Source organism: Ictalurus punctatus, chromosome 6, assembly GCF_001660625.3.
Source record: "Ictalurus punctatus breed USDA103 chromosome 6, Coco_2.0, whole genome shotgun sequence".
NCBI lineage: Eukaryota > Metazoa > Chordata > Actinopteri > Siluriformes > Ictaluridae > Ictalurus > Ictalurus punctatus.
In genome coordinates, this window is record NC_030421.2 from 4,660,073 (window position 1) to 4,682,500 (window position 22,428).

Consider the following 22,428-nt stretch of genomic DNA (forward strand, 5'->3'; position numbering starts at 1 on the left):
TTCAGAAACGTTAACGAATATCCGAAGCCTCGCTATGGAACGCTGTTAGGCCAGCTTTAACAGTGGGGGTCATGGTGTTATGATCAAATAATCAATAATCAATCACCACAGTTATTTATTCACCTATAACAGTTTGTTGACAAAATTTACAACTCGTCACGATGTAAAGTCAAAAGATATCGGAAAACTTAGTTACAGTACAGTGTAGCTGACACTGGAGACTCCTTCCATCAACGTTAAATAAACGTTGCCTTACTTAAAGAGCTTTACCCACGATTACAGTATACACATTTTTAAAAATAGTCCCTTATGTTGAGCGTGAACGAACTGTTACCGTAGAAGAACGTGCGCATTAATATAAACTGTTCGAGAAAACTCAACACCTTCTGACCAGTCGTCCGAATCCAGGATTCAACAGAAATGTGTTTCAAAAGAACAGCCAATACAATTATTTTTTTGTTTTTTCGTGTTGGAAAGTGAATTCTCTCGCACGTTATGTAACAATACAAAACAACAACAACAACAAAAAATTTATGTAAATAAAGTGTCATTTTTAAACACACGGTTTTCTATCCTGCCTTATATGAGCACGAAGTTGATGGGAAATGACCTGACATCCGGGTCCGAGCGTCGCTAAGTCAGTCTGAGATCGAGGAGAAAAAAGCGACTAACACGAGTGTGCACACAGAGGAAGATTTTATTTTCTTTCGCTCATTGAGGAGCTGTGGAGTGAATCGTCATCCATCATCATCATCATCATCATCCTCCTCCTCCTCCTGAAGTCTGAATGCACTCATGATCGCTGTCCTTTCAAAAAGTTTGGCATCGGGATCTGAATAATGCTAACGTATTAAAAGCAAAGACAACACATACAGATTTGATGTGGTTTAGTGTTACCGGTAGCTTCTACACGAACATCGATGACTTTGTTTTTTCCTTTCGGTGTTATTCTACAGAGAAAGCAGACAGTACAGGAGGAAACGTTGAGAAATCATACTGCAGTCAGAGGAAACGAAACGACTCAATGTCCATTTACAGTCCACAATAAAAATCGGGTAAGTATCTGTTTTATATCTATGCTAGGAGAAGGAATAGAAATTTCAATACAAGGCAAACAAAAGTACAGTTTTGTTATAGTTAACTCACTAAAAACGCACATTGGGAATCGGGAACAATTTCAGCTTGGAATATTTTTGGATTAAGGGTTGTAAATAGTTTTTTTTTTTTTATTATTATTATTTATTTATTTTATTTTTTTAACCCAAGGATCCAAATTATGTTGTGTAGACTGTTTGACTGTTTCAGTACTCATTATCACAATAAAAATAAAAACAAGGTCCAGACGATATATTATGATAATCACGATTTGGGAAACTTACTAGCATACTAGCGCTTTACGATACTTGAACGTTTCTAAAACTTTAAGGATTCGTAAATCATAAACCGATTTTGTTTCCTGGTGTAAATTAAACTGAATTGTTATGTGGTGATGTTACGCTGTTGTGGTGTAAATTTTTGGCCACGGCCACATAATGATACGTTAACAGATCAATAACGTTTGTTCGGGATAACTACTTAAAATAAATCCCGATAACTAAATGTATGCCCGGTGGTTGGTTTTCTCCGAGACTGCTGGCGTGACTGACGGGTTAAATTTCATTTTTTTGGCTTCAGTCCCTTCATTTAGTGTGTGTGCAACTGAAATTTCCCACTGTAATTAATGATAATTAAAGCCTGGAAACGTGGAGCACTGTGGCAAGACCATGACAAAGTGTCGTTAATTGGCTGCCAGATTCACTAAACCCACCTGTCCGATGAATAGAGCTCTCGTGGGACAACCTGGAGTTTCGTTTTTACTTTTTCTTTTCCCCTGAAAGATGATTTCACCAGATCACAATACTAATCCTGGCAACTTTGCCGACAACATCACGTGTTCTCTGTGATTTACGACGTTACTACGATGAGCAGAATTACTGATGGGGTTAACACACTTGCACACAGACACATACACACCAAAAAACTTCTACTTGTTTTCCGTGTCTGTTTGGTCCTCGGTAGCTGCTCTTTATTGTCCGAGCAAACGCCAGTCGGACTTCATCCTCAAGCAACGGCGGTTTGTCCGGTGTGGCACGTGACGCCGTCGATATCAACAAACCTTGAACTGGATTCTCTCTTAATTAGAGCTCACCATTTCACTCGTATGAAAAGCAGACGTTTGTCCAAAGCACATGCTACTGGTCTTGCCTGATGTGGAAACATCTGGACTGGTTTTTAATTGTGCCCGATATACGCAGAACATGTGGTGTAGATGCGGAGCTCGGTGCTGCAGGGTGAGTCAGTCTGGGCCAAATCTGGGAGAAACTATGAGAGGCTGAATTTGGTTTCTGAGATACTTAAATAGAGACTCAGCCTATGTGTTTGAGCCAAATGTAGTCTCTGAGAAGCGTAACGTTTGGGATGGGTTCATGAACCAAGGTCGGGAACGAGTCAGCCTGTGAGTCCGAGCCAAGTTTGGTCAAGTTGTGATATAGTGCCCTGCTTGTGAGTTTGGGCTGAAAGACATTTTAGGCCAAGGTTAGGAGTGCGGAGTCCTTCCATGTTTATGCATCTCAGAGTTTGGTCTCTGAGATAGATAAATAATTTGGGCCAGGATTTTGGGAGCAAGTTAGCTTGTGAGTTTGGGACAAGTTTGGTCCGTTGGTTTCGGCCAGGATTTCGATCCCAGGTCAGAGCGAGTCGACCCACGAGATTGAGACAGATTTTAAGCCGAAGTTGTGATAGATTTGGGCCTAGAGTTCAGGCCACGTTCGCGGTGAGAGCTTTTCCTATGGAGGAGATGTAGCAGTGGGTTTAGGAGATGGTTGGGTTGGTGAGTAATGGGCCTGGTTTGGGCTGCATATTTGGCCCAGGTTGGTTTGAGTCAAGTTCAGGTGGTGAGATTATCCCGTGGAGGCGTATGGTGTGTCACTGTGGTAATTATAATCAGGACAGATTTTCTGCACCAGTTTATAGTCGATGCTGTAAAAAGAGATGTAGATGCATATGACCTTAAACGGTTTGGAACACAGCCACGAGACGTGGCTCTGCGTCTGCTCCTGGTAGCACGTTTTCGAGACGTCGAAGCCGCACATCCCGGATTTTTTGTTCCGGTCCGTTTTTTCGTACTCGACTCGACAGTTAAAGGATTTAGCGTCCTTGGTTTCCACTGTGTTCTGTTGCGCCATTTCAAACTCCACCACTTTGGACGGCGGTACCAGACTCACCGAGACGTTCCCTAAACCGGTGGAGTTGTGCCGGAAGTAGACGCTGAACGTCCCGTTCCCGTGGTCCACTATCTTCCCCGTGATCAGGAGGTTCAGCTTGACTGTCTTGATGTTGGAGTTGAAATCTCCCCAGCCGAACATTTTCTTGAACTTTCCCGTCTTCACGATGGGTCTGCGTTTAGTCCTGCTTTGCGCCTCCCCAACAGCTGTCTGGTTAGATAACCAGTCCCACGAGTCCTCCATTTTTTCCAAATATGTCATCTGTCTCATGCTGCTCTTGAGAGCACGATATCCTCTAGAGAACAAGCGCAGAGGGTTTGGCATGCGACTGCTTGGCCCTTTGGGAGAATCGTTGGCCTCATTATCACTCTCTCCCCAGTCCATAATTCCCAGCTCGGGAATCTGCAGACGCCTGCATGTGACCTTCACAAAAAGAGAGAGAGAGAGAAAAAAAAAAACAAGACACAGTAAGCGTTAGAGCGTGAACTCCCAGTAGAAGCTATTTATTTTTGAATCAACCATGAAATTAACATAATAAAGGGTATGGAGCAAGAAAATCCAGTGTTCAGGCTTTTTGTTCGAAAAGCACCTTTTAAACAGTATTATTTAAGAAATAATGAATTAGGCAGGTGCAAATAAACAACACGAAGAGGTTGTTATTTTCTGATCTACTGCTTTGGCAAACATTAGCTCACTCGGGCACTATTTTTTTTGCTCTCTCGGCACGGAGCGGTATTAAATCGGCTCGCTCCACACATCAATAGCATGCCATTACACCCTAGATGTTACGGATGTGTTTGTTCTTTTAATTAACACACTTCCACTCACAGTAGCCTATAAAACATTCCTTTCTGCATAAAATCATCAGGACTTCCGAGGTGACGACTTGCAACTCCAGACGAAAGATTTTTAGCCTGACTCGCTTATAATTCACAAATTAACCCGGGCATCATGTTATCGGGGTTGGAGAAGTACCGAGGAAATGATACCGACGTGAAAGTATACAGTAGATAACGTGACAGAAGTAGCATTAGCATGAGTGTGCCTGTCGTAGCCAGTGCGCCGCAGTGGCTGAGCTGCATTGCCGGAAGATTTTATCATTGTCCGATCATTGAGAGCTTTGCCTTTAATGGAGATTTGTGGTTGTGGCTTCATGCTATAAAATGTCGGGATTGGCATTTATTGACAAATACGGAAAGTCCCAATGATTTTAGCTCTAAATTCTTCTAGTGAATCTACATTAGAGGCAGCCTGGTAGAAGAAAGTAAGGCACAGCAACCAGCCAGTAAGAAACAAATTGACGTTATTACATACTGTATATAATCATTAGTATACAATCTATTACACGTTATTGTTGGAGTTCTTTTCTTCCCCCCCAAATGAATCATTCCGGGATCCCGGTATTTTATTGAAGGCACTAAATAATTCCGGACTCTATCTGTGTTAATAACGGTCTCTAAACTCATTACAGAAAGTCTGCAAACCACAAATAGTCGGACCGTAAGCTCCTCCATCACGCCGCAGCCATCCCACGCACCAAATAACCAATTTCTTTTTTTTGCTCTGGGACGGCAAGTTCTGGTCCACTTAAGATAAAGTCTTAATAATTTGTAGAAATAATCCAAACTTAGTTTTATTGGTAATTAGCGGCGGCTGCCGTCCCAAGGCACAGCGGAGGGGATCATTTGCTGCGGCAGATGTGAAAGCTTTAAGTAGGGCTGTTTGAAATCACGCGCACACACACACACACACACACACACACACACGCACACAGAAGACACACAAACAGTGCTGTGCTAATTACACATTTTGCTGTAAGCTTAATTGAGTCATATGCGAATTCGGTCTGCAAAGCTCGTTGCAAACATTACCCTGTAAAATCATTGGAACAGGGGCAGAGCTCTGCAAAAGCAAGATAACAAACCGTTAGTATATAAAGTGTGTGAGAGAGAGAGAGAGAGAGAGTGTGTGTGTGTGTGCGCGCAAGCCTGTAGTTGCTTATATGTTGTGGTTTTATCACAGAAAGCCTTGTTCACCTCAGACACACCTGCGCAAATGATGCAAACAGGCCATAATGACCCGGCAAATTGAGAGCTCAGTGTTTAATGTGAAATCGATGAACTGAAGGGTCGCATCATTTATCAGTCCTCACGCCGCCTAATTAACACACCGTGTCCGTGGAAATAAATAGAGAGAGAAGATAATGAAAACGTTTGCTGTTCTCTGCCTGGGGGAAGAAAAAAAAAAAAGAAGAAGAAATAATACAATTTCACATAAAATTTTGTCCCCCGTGAAATGGCTCGCGAGCCGTGACTGGATCCCAAATGTTGACGTACTTCCTTTTGAAACAGGAAGTTGAAGTGCTTAACTGATTTACGCGACAGGAAGCCGTGCTGGAAATCGTGCCACATTATCGCAGAATCTAAACGAACTTGTAATGTAACAGTAGCTTAGCGAGCAAGATGAATGCGGAGGATAGTGAGGAGTTTAACGAGAGACAAACTCCACCCCAATTCAAATGAATACATTCCAACCATTTAGCCTCCAACGGGCGATGGTTCAACAAGGGACTGTGTGGAAAAACACATTGATGAACCATGTGAGCTGCTACTGTAGAGCATAACCTTCCACTTTCCCCCTGATGAAGTCCTGTGTTGAGGTGGAAGTGTGTTTGGATCGTTGTCATGCTGCATGATGAAGTTCCTCCTGATTCGTTCGGATGTATTTCTCTGTAAATCTGCAGATAAAACGTTCCTGTAAACTACCGAATTCATTCTGCTGCTACCATCATGAGTTCATCATCAATAAAGATTAGTGAGAATGTTCCAGAAGCAGCCATGTGAGCCCAAGCCATGACACTACCTCCACCATGTTCCACAGATCAGCTTGTATGTTCTGGATCATGAGCAGATCCTTTCTTTCTCCACACTTTGGCCTTTCCATCACTTTGGTAGAGGTTCATTTTGGTTCCTGTATTTCTTTGTGAATTCCAATCTGGACCTCTATATTTCTTCTCTCGACGTCTTCTTTGAACGGTGGATCGTGATACCTTCACCCCTGCCCTGTGGAGGTTGTTGGTGAGGTCACCGACTGCGTCACTGTGTGAACTGTTTGGGGTTTTTCTTCACAGCTCTCACAGTGCATCCATCATCAACTGCCGTTGTTCTCCTCGGCTTTGCTTGGCTCTTCACTGGTTACTTCACCAGTGCTTTCTTTCTTTTCAGGACATTCCAAATTGTATTCTCTATACCCAATGTTTCTGCAAGGGCTCTTTCTTGAATTTTCTCAGCCGCAAAACGACTTGGTTTTCTCCCATTGACAGCTTTCTGGTCCTCGTGTTGGTTTATCCCTTCAAATAACAAACCAAGAGTAGACATTCAGAGTTATTCATTCTTTAGAACTATATAGAACTATCGTTCTATCAGGGCACGCCTGGTGAACAAGAAACACCTGTCGATCACATGTTCCAATATTTTTCGATCACTTGAAAATAGGATGGGTTCAAACAAAAGGTGCCATGGTTTAAGTTAACACATCTGGATGTAAATATCTCGAAAATCTAGAAATCTTAACTTCACGTAGCTTGCCTTTGCACATCTTACCTTTCTAAATCAAAGTTTTCCTTATCTTCCTGGAGTGTACGAATGGGCAGAATTCGATTTGAGCGTAACGTTCTGTTGGATGTGTTTCTGTACAGTTGTGTTCCTTTGTTTGAAGTGTTTTAATTGCCCACAATTCAATGGTGCTGATGTTGCTGTGAGGTGAAGAATTATGACTGGAGGCACCAGCATACAGATGTGGTGTCGTGTCGCTCTGGCATGCGCTCGGAACTTGTGAAACGTCCTGTCAAACGCTGCAGAATCCCCCGAGTCTCGCTGCGAGTATTTTAGCTCCCAGTTGACACAGCGTGAGACTTGAGGAGAAATAAAACTCTCTCAGCATGGCACATAAGCAGCTCCTGTATCTAACATAGTGGCTGCGTGTGTGAGAAAACACTGGAGAACGCCAGAGTTTTTAATCATCACACACACTTGTACACACACTCCGTGGTGTGTATGCGGAAGGTTAGACACTGACGCAGCTCGTTTGGATGATAAAAAAAAAAAAAGGTAACGCTCGGCAAGGTCTGTTAGAGGAGAACGGCGAGAAAGATTAATTAAGACGGCTTTAGTTAATCTGCAGCGCTGGACTGCGGGCGAATTCGACTTTCCTCAAAACAGAGAACATTTCAACAATAACCTTGAAAACAAACAAAGAAACAAACAAACAGCAAATGACATTTCCACTGCGCAAGCATGATCACGACCAAAGTAACGTAAGGAGATCAAACTAATAACTGTAAAAGTGCAGGTGTAAGGAGTTCTTCTGTAAGTCAAAAGAAATAAAAACATCTGCCGCACCAGTGCTATACTTGTTTTTTTCTTTCCTTAATTTACTTTCAAATAATTACTTCAGTATGTTTATCATTTTTATTTCTTAATTTTTTTAAACTATTTTGACTATTAAGACAAATGTTTGTTACTTATAGCTCTGGGTTTTTTAATAAAAAATGTATTATACATTCATTCATGTATCATTTTAATATATTGTTTACAGGATATTTATTTATTTATTTATTTATTTATTTATTTATTTATTTGAAAAACGACGTTTTAAATAAATTCGTTCATTTTAAATAAAGGGTAGGGTTGTAACCAAGTATGAGTGAATTATTTATTTATTATTATTTATTTATTTATACCGAAACAGATCATGTATTATACGAACTTGCCAGAAAGTTCACAAGGGTGTATCTGGGTAAGACTAGAGGTGTGTACTGGGACAAAAAAAAAAAGTTATGGGGGTGTTCACTTTCATGAAGGACAAAGAACGAGCAGCAGTGATGTCATTTCCTCCTAAATGTATATGCTGTCAGTCTGCAAGAAGAGTATCGTCGTCTCCTATATGCCGTTTAACACGAGCACTCGGACGGTCCGTCCAATCAGAATCCGAAATCACAAGAGTATCTCATCAGTTAATCCTTTCGGTGGGTCGCCAGATTGGATTGATTTGGGGCTCAATATCTGTGAATTGTATAGTGGCAATTCTTTCTCGACCTCGACATGATTATGAAATGGAGTTAATCGGGTGACCTGCATAATCTGGCAACCCTGAATCTTATTGTTTTATTTAACATTTAGTATTTAACACAGGTTTAACATCATCAGGTTTAAGCAATCTCTACAGGATTGCGGGGCGGAACGCTCCGTCTCTCGAACGGACAGGTTATTTTACAGCCTGGCAGCGAGAGGTCATCGCCATGGCGACCTGCCCAAGCCTCAAGAGACGGTTATTAAACGTCGGCGCGGTCCCGCAGGCAGAGAAAAGGATGATGCTGCTGCAGGAGCGTGTTTCTCGTGCTGTCGTTTCATATCAGCCACGGGCTACAATTTCTGTTCGGCGATCAAATCGACACCATTTCTCTCTAACACACTCTCTTCCTGTCTGTCTCCGTTTCTCTCTCTTCTGTCTTCCTGAGACGAGAGATTCAGTCCGAGCGTTGAATTCATGTTGGGAAATTCTTATTGATTGAAGCTGCTAATAAGATCCTGACTGATTTATGGAGAACGTCCCACGTGTGTGAGCTACGAGGCTAATGTAGCTAATGAGCAGTAGACGTCTGCCACATGCAGCTCTTCAGTGATGTGGTTTAGGACACGGTGTGACTTCCTGTGGATTTTTAAATTTTATTTTAATGTGAAACAGTGTGATGGGGAGCTGCGCAATGAATCTTGCTGTACTTGTTTCGATGACAGTGAAGGTACGTGTACTGTCATCTGTAAACAGAGCTGAACTCCAGAACATGATTTATAGGGGTGGCCATGTTGTTCTGGACGCCTCGTAACACTCGCTGTGTCTTAAATCAATCCCTTGTTCACTATTTGCTCGATGGGCAACAGAGGAGTGTGACTAGCAAGTGCTCCGGAAACGTCATCGTCAGCCGCCGGTACATAAACACAGAAGTCAAAAGTACCTGAAACCATTAAAAGACTATTTAAATATTTATGTATTTAAAGTGCTTTTCGCCCTGCGATGGATTGGCACCCCATCCAGGATGAACCCCGGCTTGTTCCCCATGCTCCCTGGGATAGACTCCAGGTTTCCCGTGACCCTGAAGGATAAGCGATAGAGAAAACAGCATTCCTTACTTACACGGATATATAAAGTAACTTTTTTTAAGCAGCATGGTATAACTCCGCCCCTTAGTCCCCACCTATCAAAGGTTCAAAGGTTGTACATGGTGACTTTTTTTTTTTTCCTTAAATGCAGCATGGTATAACTCCGCCCCTTAGTCCCGCCTATCAAAAGGTCAAAGGTTGTACATTTTTTACTTTTTTTTTTTTTCCCCTAAATGCAGCATGGTATAACTCCGCCCCTTAGTCCCCGCCTATCAAAAGGTCAAAGGTTGTACATGGTGACTTTTTTTCCTTAAATGCATCATGGTATAACGCTTCTCATTAGGCTCCGCCTCTCAAAAAAAAAAAAAAACACCAAACACTTCAAATCAGTTTAAAGCCTCTCTCTTTTTCTCTTTTTTCATTCCTATTACACTCGTTTTAGTTTCTCTCCGTCTCTCTCATGTCTGTGCTGCGTCTGTGTCTGAGGCTGTGTTTCGTCAGCAGTGGATTTGGGATGAGGTTCAGGTGTAGAAGGGAACACGAGGCGTCGGTAATTAATTGGAGCTCTGACGGCTGAGAGTAGGATCACGCACCGAAACCATCACCATCACTCTTCATCAGCGGTCTGACACACCGACAGAGCTCAGTGGACTGCAGCGCTCACAAGCCGTGCGTGCGTGTGTGCGTGCGTGCGTGCGTGCGTGTGTGCGTGTGTGCGTGTGTGAAATCCCAGCCGTCGTTAGCACTGCTAACACAACGCACCATTAACCCTCCTGTAGCTCTCACTACTTAATAACGATCGTTGTGTCCCGTCACCCGGCCTGTCTCTTCACGTTTTCCAGCTGTAATATTTAAACTTAAAGTAAGCGATAACAAGGACCAACTTTCCATAACGTGAACGTTTGTCGACATTAAACGTAACTATAAACAGATAAAAATATGACCCGGTGTCAATGACGGTCAGATTGCTGTGGTGTAAAAGGAGTAAAGCACTTTGAGACTTGCTGTTATAAGGGTTTCAGGGCAGTAACAGTAACTTCACGTTATCACACCATGTTGTTGATTATTTTCCTATAAGAGCACGACACACAGGGGGTTTATCCCTTTTAAATAACATTTACGAGTGGTTTTGCGAAGCTTCCTGAGTTTGTTGTCAAATCTTTTGAACGTTGAAGAGCGAAATCCTTAGTTTTGTAGAAAAACGATTGTGGCCATGAACTCCAGACTGTAGACAAAACATCTTGTGTTTCAATTCTCTCCAAATCTCACCTGGATATCTGTACCTAAGAGCTGCTGCTGTAATCATAAAGACTGGCGACCTTCACAGTACGAGCGTCTTTGTGCCACTCACTTTGTTCAGATCAGATCAGATGAGAACACACTCATCCCCGGAGACAGGAAAACTACTTGTTTTCCTTTGCTTCCCATTTTGTTTGTCTAAATTCCCCAAAATCACCAATTTCTCCATCATTCCATCATGATGATGATGATGATGAATTCCAAATCTGACTGTTCAGCTCGTCCTGATCATCCTTTCTCGAATCTCCGTACTGCTCGTCTCTTACGTTCTACACCTGTACACTGTAATACTTTATAATCCCACTATCTGCTGTCTCTCTCTCACACACACACAGAAAATAGGATGTCTTCCATTTCAAGTCATTTTTCCTCGTGTCGTCTCAGGGATTTTTTTCTGCTTCAACCATAAGGGATGTGAACCTACATCCGGATTTATTTTGATTCACGACAAATGTATATGATTGAAATACTAAATGTATGTTATTAAAAGTTCCATATAGCTAAAATTGAATGAAATAAGAGTTCGTTATGAGACTCCATTACCAACATTAGCAAAAGGATCGACCCTGCCGTTTCGCTTAGCTTAAGAATTCCTCTCTGTAGTTTAGTTAATAATAATAATAATAATGATGATGATAATAATAATAAAAATGACAATTAAAGGTTTTACGATGAAACTCTTAGCTGAGAACGTTCCCCATTCATTTATTTCTAGCAAGAAAACGAACACGAATCAACCTAAACATGACACAAGACACGTGTACAGGTTGCGCAGTCCCGACGTTATGATTTTAAATGAAGATGACCGTGTACAGAACCTGTGATTTTAAACAGAGTTTATGCGTGCACATGTGAGGAAATAAAAAAAAATAGACACGGAGCGTAAAATAAACGCAGCACAATCCGTGCATCTAATGCATCCCTGATGCAGCCGGCGTGGATCGAAACACCCGTCGAAACGACACGGAAAACACTTTATAAACACGTCCTGTACGTCGTAAGATGCGATTCTGGATTCGTTTAAGTTTATTAGTAGTAAAATGGCGAAATCTTGTCATTTCATAATGCGTTTTTTTTTTTCTTTCTTTCTTTCTTTAATTCTCAGTCCCTGCTTCTGAGTTTATCATCTCGCAGTGTAAATGTCGTGCTGTAACACAGAGAAGTGATTGATGAGCGAAGTGTCCAAGAGTCGCGTGTCTTAATGTCTTAACAATCATAACAAGGACCTGCTGATGAGGACGTTCGAGAAATAACAGCATGTTAAAGTGCCAGAGATCTGACATGATTATACTGTGTGATAACGAGTTAATGAAAGCATCTGTATGCTGAGGGCTTGGGGACGTGTGTGTGTGTGTGTGTGTGTGTGTGTGTGTGAGATGTTCCAGCGCTATCCTCACTCCGCAGGTGGAAGCTATCAGCACGTCAACACCTCCATAATCCCATTACGAAGATCTGACGTGTGCTGTGGCTGAGGTGTTCGACTGGCGCTCAGACGGAATAACAGCCGGCAGAAATGTGACGACGCAGCTGAAAAGAAAGAAACCATTTGCTCACGTCTTTCTCACTTGTTCAGGACTCAGTTTTCAGTACTGACGCCAACGTGCTTTCCTAGTATTGTTGAATTCTGGAACCTGATTGGTCAGGAGGTATTTTGATGGTTTGTTATCTGACAATGCCACTGAATCTGCTAACGATACAGTATGATACAATGTCAAGGCAACGGTAAGATATTTCACGATTCCTATTGCAATTAGAAGTTATTTGTCGATACCATGCAATTTCAATTCTTAAGGAAACAATTCGATATTTGACCTCCGCGCCGAATCTCCTTATGATACGACGTGAAAAAATGTTCCGTCTTAAGATAACAGTACGATAACTGATGAAACCGTTAACTCTGCTACGTTATGATGCGGTACAGTCAATTCGTAAGGCAACAATTTGATCATTAACGACGTCTCAATCTGTTTACAATACAGTAAACATATACTTGATAGACGATACGATTTACTCGCCACTTTTTTCAGAGTCATTTTCCTTTGAAATGAATGTATCGTTCAAACGGATCCGAATTGTCCAATCGTTAGAGCTTTGCTAACAAGACTCGTCGTCCACTAGCGACTTTCTCCTCCATGTTTGTTTTTCTTATCTGTAACCCCCCCCCCCCCAAAAAAAAAAATCACCTTCATATAAGTTTGAAACGTGTAAAACGGGCACTGGGGGGGGAAATGAGGAAAAAATGTCCAGTGTGAAAGCAGACTTCAGATGTTTAGATGATTCCACTGACTCAAAATGTGAATAGTGATCGTGTTAACGTGTCGGATGAACTTCAGGCAGAAGAAGAAACACTTTCTAATCTGAAGACCAGTGCTTGAGGACTGAGAAGTATGTGTATGAGAGAGAGTGTGTTAAAAAAAAAAAAAAAAAAGATAGAGGGCGTGAATGGAAGAGACATGGTGGCAAAAGAAATGCAAGACAGCAGATGATTAAGGAAAGAGTACAGAGTTTATTCCTCTGTTATCTCCACTCCTGCCTCTTCAGGTCCGAGAGTCGGAGATCTAATTAAGAAGGAAAGATATTTTGGTCTTATCAGGCTCCACACACACACACACACACACACACACACTCTGAATGTTACAGGAACATCGCTCTTTGTGAAACGGGAGTAAAAATGCTGCAATGCTACTTCATTTAAGAGAAAAAAAAACAGTTTACAGACTATACCTGAGTAAAATGTAAATTTCTACAAAAAAAATAAATAAATAAATAAATTTAAAATATGCTGAGAATAACAACCTGAAATAACTGTATTTAAAAATGATTGTTAGGGTTGCCAGATTATTATCCCCCTTCTCAACACGCATAAATTTTCTATTAAACAAGCTATTAAGCTTTCATGTTTATTAGGATTTAGATTTGTTAGGGTTTAAGCGCTAAGACTTGATGATTATCCCTGGCCATTTCGCCTATGATTAGCCCCGCCCCTATTCCAATTAGGTTCTTGTAGACAAAAATCTGTGTTCCTCTAGGTGTTAAACTGTCGTCTCGTTAATTAGCTTTCTAACTAGCAACATAAGAGACTAAACATGAAATATTCCCACAATGCTCTCTGCCTGATCACATGACGACACCCCCCCCCCCCCCCCCCCCACACACACACACACACCGACCTGACACACTGTAGGTGTATTTACACTGCAGATTTATAACTCTGCTGCGTCCATTTCAGCTCCTCCGACACCACTACAGGCCTTCAACCGCGTGTTATTGATTTTATATTAACGGAGATGAAGGTCATCGACAGTGACACGCTTTTAGACACCGAGATCAATGCAGGTGATGAATATTTCCTGCAGAGTGTGAAATATAGAACGAATCCAATTTATAAGGTATAAAGGAGAACTGTCCTGCACTACAGGCTGAGACGCTGCGCTCACATTAGAACCAGTCGTGTGATTTGTCTTATCTTGTAAAGACTGTTTATTTTGATGAATCATCTGGAGCTTACTGCATTTTTTTTTTTTTTAAACAAACTAATAAATGCTATAATTTTCCCCCCATTAGCGTCATTTGCTCTTATATTAGTGTATTTACAGTAGAACTGCTACTCCAGAACTTATAGTAATTTGCAGTCCCATTGATGGTAGTATAACATCTCTCAAGGCTGTGCTAAAAGATAACCAATTACCTGTTACCTGGCAACTAACAAAGTGCGTTCACTGTAAACTGAACACTTCAGACACATCCAAATGTAAACACAAATCGAAGTTAAAGCTAAACAGCTACACCGTAAAACGGGAGTTACATCGGCGTTAGAAATGGACTTATCGGACAATTTTCCATCATTATAAATAAATGAATTATTTTATTGCCGCACGCCTGTATCAAGATTAATCAGGACACTGTTGGGTTTCTGTGTCTAGAGTATCGTGACAATTGGACAAACAATTTACACCTCTACACTATAAGATAAGAATTTTGGATAAGTAAAACACCGTATACAACTGCCACAATACAATTATTAACTACTACTGTGGAGTGTGACATCACAAATAAATTCCATGCTGAACACTGGATTGTACGACCTTGACTCATTTGTTTAGGTTTTGTTAATGGAAGGAAAGTATCACAGTTAACCTGTGTGTGCTAGCATTGGTATAAAGCTCGCAGTTTATTAGCAAGCTAATATCAGAACGAAAGGAAATCCCAATAGGAGCATTTACTGTAAGAAATGGATCAGAGTGGAATTATTAGAGTATACGTGATGGTAATGGAATAGTAGGAGGCGTCCATTTTTTGATGGGTTTGGGATTTTATGGAGACTGTAAAGCATATGTCGCAGTCAACATCATTTATGAGGGATTATTGAAGCCTCTGGCATCCCAAAATGACCTCAATATAGGACCAGATACGCATCAGTGGTGTACAAAGCCGTGCGCTGATAATGCCGCTGTAGAACAGCGCGTACGCGTATACACACGCGCTTAAATCCGTGTGTAATCGTTCCCTGAGAAGTGTGTGGGCTCCTGCTAACACTTTTAGCACTTTCACTCCTGCTTTCCTTTCCTCTATTTTTCTTTTTCTCGTCCTTCTCCTTTGCGTCAGACTGTAGGTTTTGAGTTTGTGGCACAAAAAAGGCGAATCCAGCGAGAGGGCTTTTTGATGGAAACGCTCCGAGTCTGAAGAATACACACGAGCGTCGTATTGTCCAGCGGGACGAGTGTGTGAAAAGCAGTGAGCCTCTTATCGGCGCCCAGCAGCTCTGGAATTCAGCGCCATGATAAAGTGGCATGGCGGGAAAACCTTACAAGGCTGGCATGCTCCGAAGAAGGATTAGGTTTATTTTTTTCCCTTGTTGACATAAGCTTCCTGGAAAAAAAAAAACTCTAATCAATCAGGCCGGCGTTATGAGAACCGTGAGATTAAACCACTCCTTTTAATCCTGACACTGGACCATTTATTACGCTGGGGAAATGTACAGCATGTATGTGTGTGTGTGTGTGTGTGAGAGAGAGAGAGAGAGAGAGAGAGAGAGAGAGAGAGAGAACATCAGAGGTGGAGCTTTATGTCCAGGCGAAAGAGTGCAAGCAGAAAGCATGCAGGTTTACATGACCGTGCTGTAGTCCGGATCAAAATCTTACTATATTCATATTACAGTAAAATTAACAGAGTTTCATTATTTATCATTTATATTTATTTATATGTCCATAGCCAAGCACTCTTCTGGAGTCTAATTAGGTGAATTTTCTTTAACAGCAGCTCTGAGAGTAATGCAGCTGCAGATCACAGGTTTATATTAATCCACTCTTGGGACAGCGGACGCTCCACGTAAGCGGTTTAAAAAAACGTGGGTAATCGTTGATATGGAGAAGTTTTATGTATTTAACATTTGTGGAAGGAGTCTCCAGTGTCAGTGCTTTGTAACAGTCAGAGCTTTACAGCTGTAACTTTAAGTTTTCCGGCATCTTCAGGACAGAGGAGTTTATGGAGTTTTGCAGTTTGTCTGTAACATGCTATGTCCATGTGATTGCGAATTTATACGATATGTCTCAATGAGGGTTTATGTGTGTAGGTGTGTGTATGTCTGTGCCTGCATCTGTGCTAGTATGCATGTGATTGTTTGGAAATGAGTGTGTGAGAGTGAGTGTGTGCATGCATTGATGTCTCTCAGCAGATGTGTGTGTCCCCTTGAGGATCCATACAGAAGTAATGGCCAGCTGGAAATCCCCTTTGGAGAATAAGAGGTATAATAAGGGCATTGGTCTCTTTGGGGTGTGGGTGAGGGATGAGTATGGTCCCTTTGGGGCATGGAAGAGGGATGAGAATGGTTCCTTTAGGAGTGTGGAAATGGGATTTGGATGACCCCTTCTGAGTGTGGAAGAAACATGTAAAAGGTTGGTCCGTTTGGTGAGGGACAAATATAACCCATCTGACTATTAAATAGGGATGAGGAGGACACGCTAGAGTGTGAAGGAGGGATAGATACGGTCTGGTCTGTTGTCAGTATAGCAGAAAGAATGTGGAAGAAGGATAGTGACTGCCATTTATGTGTGTGGTAGGGAAGTGAAATGAGGATGGTTCATTAAAAGAGCAGACGAGAGATGAGAACAGTCCCTACAAGGATGAAAGAGGGATGAGGATGGCCCTTTTGGAGGAAGCATCCTCAAGTAGTTTGATGCATAAATAAGGAATGAGAATGGACCATTCAAAGTGTGAAAGAGGACGCAAAATTGAGACTGCAAGAGAGGGATGAGGATGGACCCTTGAGGGTAAAAGAGGCATGAGTATAAACCTTTCTGAATGTGAAAGAGGAATAAGGATGATCTCTTTAGAGTGTATTAGAGGTATAAAGATGATCCTGCTGGAGTCTGAAAGATGGATGAGGATGGTCTATTGTCAGTACAGAAAAAGGAGGATGCCTTTTGTGAGCATAGTAGGGAAGAGAAATGAGGATCATCCCTTAAAACTGAAGATGAGGGATGAAGGCAGCCCGTTCAAGAGTGAAAGATGAATGATGATGATGGCCCTTTTAACACAGTATGTGGAAAAGTGCTTGAGGATGGTTTCACCCTCAAAGGGTGATAAGGATGGTTCCAATGGAGTGTAAGAAAAAGAGATGAAGATGAGGATACAGTGTAAAGAGGGATAAACATGGACTGCACAGATTGTGAGACAGGGATGAGGACTGACCCTACAAGATGTGAAAGACATATAAGGTTGGACTCTTTAGATTGTGAGAGAGGGGTGTGGATTGACCTTTCAAATTGCAGAAGGGAAATTATGATGGACACCTCAGATTATGAAGGATGTATGAGGATGGATTCTTCAGATTCTGAGAAGGAGATAAAAATGGACCCTTCACATTGCAAAAGAGGGATAAAGATAAACCCTTCAGATTGCAAGAGAGGGATGAGGATAGACTCTTCAGATGGCAAAAGAGGGATAAAGATAGACCCTTCAAATTGCAGAAGAGGGATGAGGATAGACCCTTCAGATTGCAGAAGAGAAGGATGAGGATAGACCCTTCAGATTGCAAGCGAAGGATGAGGATAGACCCTTCAGATTGCAAGAGAAGGATGAGGATAGACCCTTCAGATTGCAAGAGAAGGAAGAGTATAGACTCTTCCGATTGTAAGAGAAGGATGAGGATAGACCCTTCACATTGCAAGAAAGAGATGAGGATAGACCCTTCCTATTGCAAGAGAAGGATGAGGATAGATCCTTCAGATTGCAAGAAAGAGATGAGGACAGACCCTTCAGATTGCAAAAGAGGGATGAGGATAGACCCTTCAGATTGCAAGAGAAGGGTGAGGATAGACCCTTCAGATTGCAAGAAAGAGATGAGGATAGACCCTTCAGATTGCAAGAGAAGGGTGAGGATAGACCCTTCAGATTGCAGAAGAGAGGGATGAGGATAGACCTTTCAGATTGCAAGAAAGAGATGATGATAGACCCTTCAGATTGCAAAAGAGGGATGAGGATAGACCCTTCAGATTGCAGAAGGGAAGGATTAGGATAGACCCTTCAGACTGCAGAAGAGAAGGATGAGGATAGACCCTTCAGATTGCAAGAGAAGGATGAGTATAGACTCTTCAGATTGCAGAAGAGAAGGATGAGGATAGACCCTTCAGATTGCAGAAGGGAAGGATTAGGATAGACCCTTCAGACTGCAGAAGAGAAGGATGAGGATAGACCCTTCAGATTGCAGAAGAGAAGGATGAGGATAGACCCTTCAGATTGCAGAAGAGAAGGATGAGGATAGACCCTTCAGATTGCAAGAGAAGGAAGAGTATAGACTCTTCAGATTGCAAGAGAAGGAAGAGTATAGACCCTTCAGATTGCAAGAAAGAGATGAGGATAGACTCTTCAGATTGCAAGAAAGAGATGAGGATAGACCCTTAAGATTTCAAAAGAGGGGTGAGGATAGACCCTTCAGATTGTGAAGGATGTACGAGGATTCTAAAAGAAAAAAAAAAGAAAAAAAAAGAAAAAAAGAAGGAGAGATAAAAATGGTCCCTTCAGCTTGTGTGAGTCTTTGAGGAATTAGGTTCTATCCAAGTATGAAAGAGGGAAGAGTGTGGAAAACAGTCCACCATGTGGACGATTGATCAGGATAAAAAGATAGTTTAAACAAATAAACTATTAAATAAATAAATAGATATGGTTCTGCTTGTTAAACAGCACCTAAGCAAAAAATATAAATTTAGCGGTCTGATAAAGGACTCTTTGTTAGCTCTGCCACTGTTAAACTCAGTACGACATGCTTCATTTAGATACAATTAAGAAATTTAATTGCATTCGGCGTGTTAATTTAGACCGTGACATCGTCCTCGCTGCATGCTCCAATAAAACCAAGGTCTTTCAACTGGACTGAGACTACGATCCACCGTGGCTGTCCGCCTAATTACACACTAATTATCATTAGTATCTGTAAAGTGATATTTCGCATATATTTCATAGTTTTCCAGCTAATTATCACTGTCATATCACAAGTCATAAAATTTTTTAAAAAAGAGTTAATTTTATTCCATATTGAGCCAAAATATTAAAAGAAGACCACCTTGATAAAATTGAACTGAATTAATACACAGAATTTGCAGCAATGCGCTCACCTTGTGCAAACACAACAGCAGCAAGATGGTTTGGATTTTTCGCATCTTGGGTGCTTTTGTTTTTCTCCAGAGTCTTAGAGGAGGAGGAGGAGGAGGAGGAGGAGGACGAAATCCAGATTTTTTACATGCCCGTTAGAAAACGCCATTATTGGAATGACCTGCACAGAACAAGGGTGCATATGTTTAATAGAATGTAGGAGAAAATGTACACAGATGAAATCATTAAAATGCTGACACTCCTTTAAACTGCGTAATAAATTTAACACACAGACATATTCGATCGGACTGACTCTAAAACAACATCAACAGTCAAACATTCATATCCAAAGAATTGTACTTTCTGTCATTTTGAGTGAGGATGTAAAGCTCTGACTACACACACACACACTGTACACACGTCTGAATTGTGTATTTGTTGAAGTACCGCAGCTTTTCTACGCACTGGTCTGTAAAAAGTGCGACAAGAATGGGGAATAAACCTACATCGTATTAACACATGCAGGGCACAGTAAGGATCCTGACCCACGTCGATCCTCCAGCCATACGGTATATAACACTCCCGTAACACACTGTGACATTCAGACATAAAGAATTCTCCTGACATGTGTGTCATTACCGCAGGAACAAATATAGCAGAATTAGTGAAACTTTAAAAAAAAAAAAAAAAGATAAAACATGGAAAATACATTTTATGCATCCAGATAGAGTTCATGAAGTAAATGCTAAATAAAACACAGGTTTTCCTACACAGAAGCGCCACAACTGAAATAACAACACATTTTAAGCATCATCCTTGTTTATAACTATCTTCTGAATGTAACCCTCCAAGTGGAGCGTTACAATATGAATCGTTAAATGCTTCTATAAATATTTACATATATAATCATTCTAATAAATAAATATTAAGTACATTACATAGACACGCCCTTTTACCATTTAAAGCACGAGAATATTCATGTTCAGAATTAACGTCCGGTATGTCTCGTCTCTCGACTTCCTGCTTTATTACTTACTAGATCACGATCTTTTGTAATCATCGCCACTCTGCGTCTGTTAACATTTTAAAACAGGCGATAAAATCAACCCCAAGAGCCAACAATCCATCGAATAATCTATCATATACCGTAAATAAATGCAATTCTCAAAGAGTTAAAGCTTTCGGACGTCGGAAAGTTCTCAAAATAATTATATTACTTTATGTAATGTTCATTCTTGATGAAGATGTTCATCCGACATATTTGAGGCATTCCTTAACATGATCAAATATCATATTTTTATATATATATATATATATATATATATTTCTCACAAACATGCACTTCTTAAATGTGTATTAAAGCTCTGCAAATTAAAAATTAAACAATTGCTAAAGAAATTAAATACATTTAAACCACCTGCTTATCTAATAAAATTCATTAAAAAAAATTTGAATATATATATATATATATATATATATATATATATATATATATATATATATATATATATATATATATATATATATATAGCGTTCATTATATAGCACCTTTCCAACAAGGTACAAAGTAAAAAATTAATAATAATAAAGGGCATAAAAGGAAACGTAAATGTAAAAAATAAAACACTGAAATGTGAAACCACGGCTTATATTTCTACAAATCTTCATGTCTCTAAGCTCCGCCTCTCTTCAGTGGCACTATTCTGATTTTTTTTTTAAAATAACGATAGTGGAACATTAAACAATTTAAGGCTCATAGTGGATCCTAAATGAAATTCACAAACCATGAAAAAAACAAAACACTTTTGTTGGAGATAACCGGTTAAGAGTAACGTTAGTATAACGTTACACTCATAAACAAACAATAACTAAGACATACATGTATATATCTTAAAGCACTGCAGCGTAGGTGATCATGTAAGAACAAAGCAATTTAAATGTACAATCACTGACACAAATAAAACTCTAAATCTGTATTCATATGCAGTTAATGTTTCCTAAAATCGCTCCGTGGTTTTCAGAAAACCATGACAGAAATGAAAACATTAATAAGTACTAAAAATGTAAAATTATTTATTAAATTTAAAAATTTTAACTAAACATAGACAGGATCACAAGAAATTTCCATGCAGAGAGTATAAAAATTACTTTTAATAATGTGTTTTTTTTGTTTTTTAATCCTGATTTTAAGTTTAACCGATAAGTCATGTGAGGCCAGGACGAATTCTGAAAGGAAATCAGTGGGGCTTTTCTGTAGTATCATGTATTTAAGAAAAATATCGGGTTAATAAAAGTTGTAATAATATAAGAAATATAGTGTTAAGATTTAACATTATTATTGTTATTTTTTAAAGAAGCCATTTGTGAAATTAAAATGCAAAGTACTTTGTAAAGAGATCCTAAATATCTTCTGTGCATGTGTATCAGGTGTAACGTAAACCAGAACTCACCTTCAGAGCAGTGAAAGATGTTGGGAAGGCGTTCCTGACTCCTCACACGGGTTCCTCTCGGAGGGGAAAGAGGGAAAGAAAAACACCTTGAAGAATTAGCGATGCTGAGAAAGAGTAAAACCCTGTGTCAGTTTCAGGGTTTCAGCGTGGTGGCATTTTGCAGATTGGATTTGCAGTACAGAGCGCTGCGGATGTGAGGCGAGGAGATATGATGTGAGTTCTCTTTACTGTTCCTGAATGAATCCTTGGTGAAAAAGTGCCACGATGTGCTGTTAGAGCTCCGGTGATGCTCGGTGGAGAGCTGCAAGCTTCCCTCTGTGAAGTCTTCTCACTCACACAGCAGATTTGGAGCTCAGCAGCACTGTTCAAGCATTTAACTCTTTGCAAACCTCAATCCTGGGTTGCCAGATTGGCCTTCATACTACTCCTAGTAACTGCAATCAGTTTAAAAATCCTTTGAAACATTGTGACTGTATAATAAATTCAATAATAAAAAACTGTGTGTATCGTCCTGTTAAAGAAAAATAAACAAATACATGGTGGTGGAAACTGTCGAGGTACAGGGGTGATGGACAGTCTGGCAACCCTGTATGTGTCTGTATGATGAAAGTAACTAAACCAATAGTTAACAGTTAACACTGACAGTGTTGAATCAAGACCTAAAGTAAT

General features: G+C 40.5%; 1 protein-coding gene and 1 long non-coding RNA gene across 2 annotated transcripts in view; one reads left to right on the top strand and one right to left on the bottom strand.

Moving 5' to 3' along the window:
- Positions 1 to 374: 374 nt before the first annotated feature.
- Positions 375 to 21,857, bottom strand: nxph2a (neurexophilin 2a). Its single transcript, XM_017469199.3, has 3 exons — positions 21,760 to 21,857; positions 19,333 to 19,490; positions 375 to 3,686 (listed from the first exon to the last, which is right to left on the bottom strand). The coding sequence occupies exons 2-3, from the start codon at positions 19,375 to 19,377 to the stop codon at positions 2,940 to 2,942; spliced, it is 792 nt and encodes a 263-aa protein (XP_017324688.1). The 5' UTR covers positions 19,378 to 19,490; positions 21,760 to 21,857; the 3' UTR covers positions 375 to 2,939.
- LOC128632912 (uncharacterized) overlaps positions 957 to 22,428 on the top strand; it is a 26,067-nt gene continuing 4,595 nt past the window's right edge. The window contains exons 1-2 of the long non-coding RNA XR_008396542.1: positions 957 to 1,055; positions 21,737 to 21,972. This is a non-coding gene — a long non-coding RNA (uncharacterized LOC128632912). The remainder of the gene's footprint in view (positions 1,056 to 21,736; positions 21,973 to 22,428) is intronic.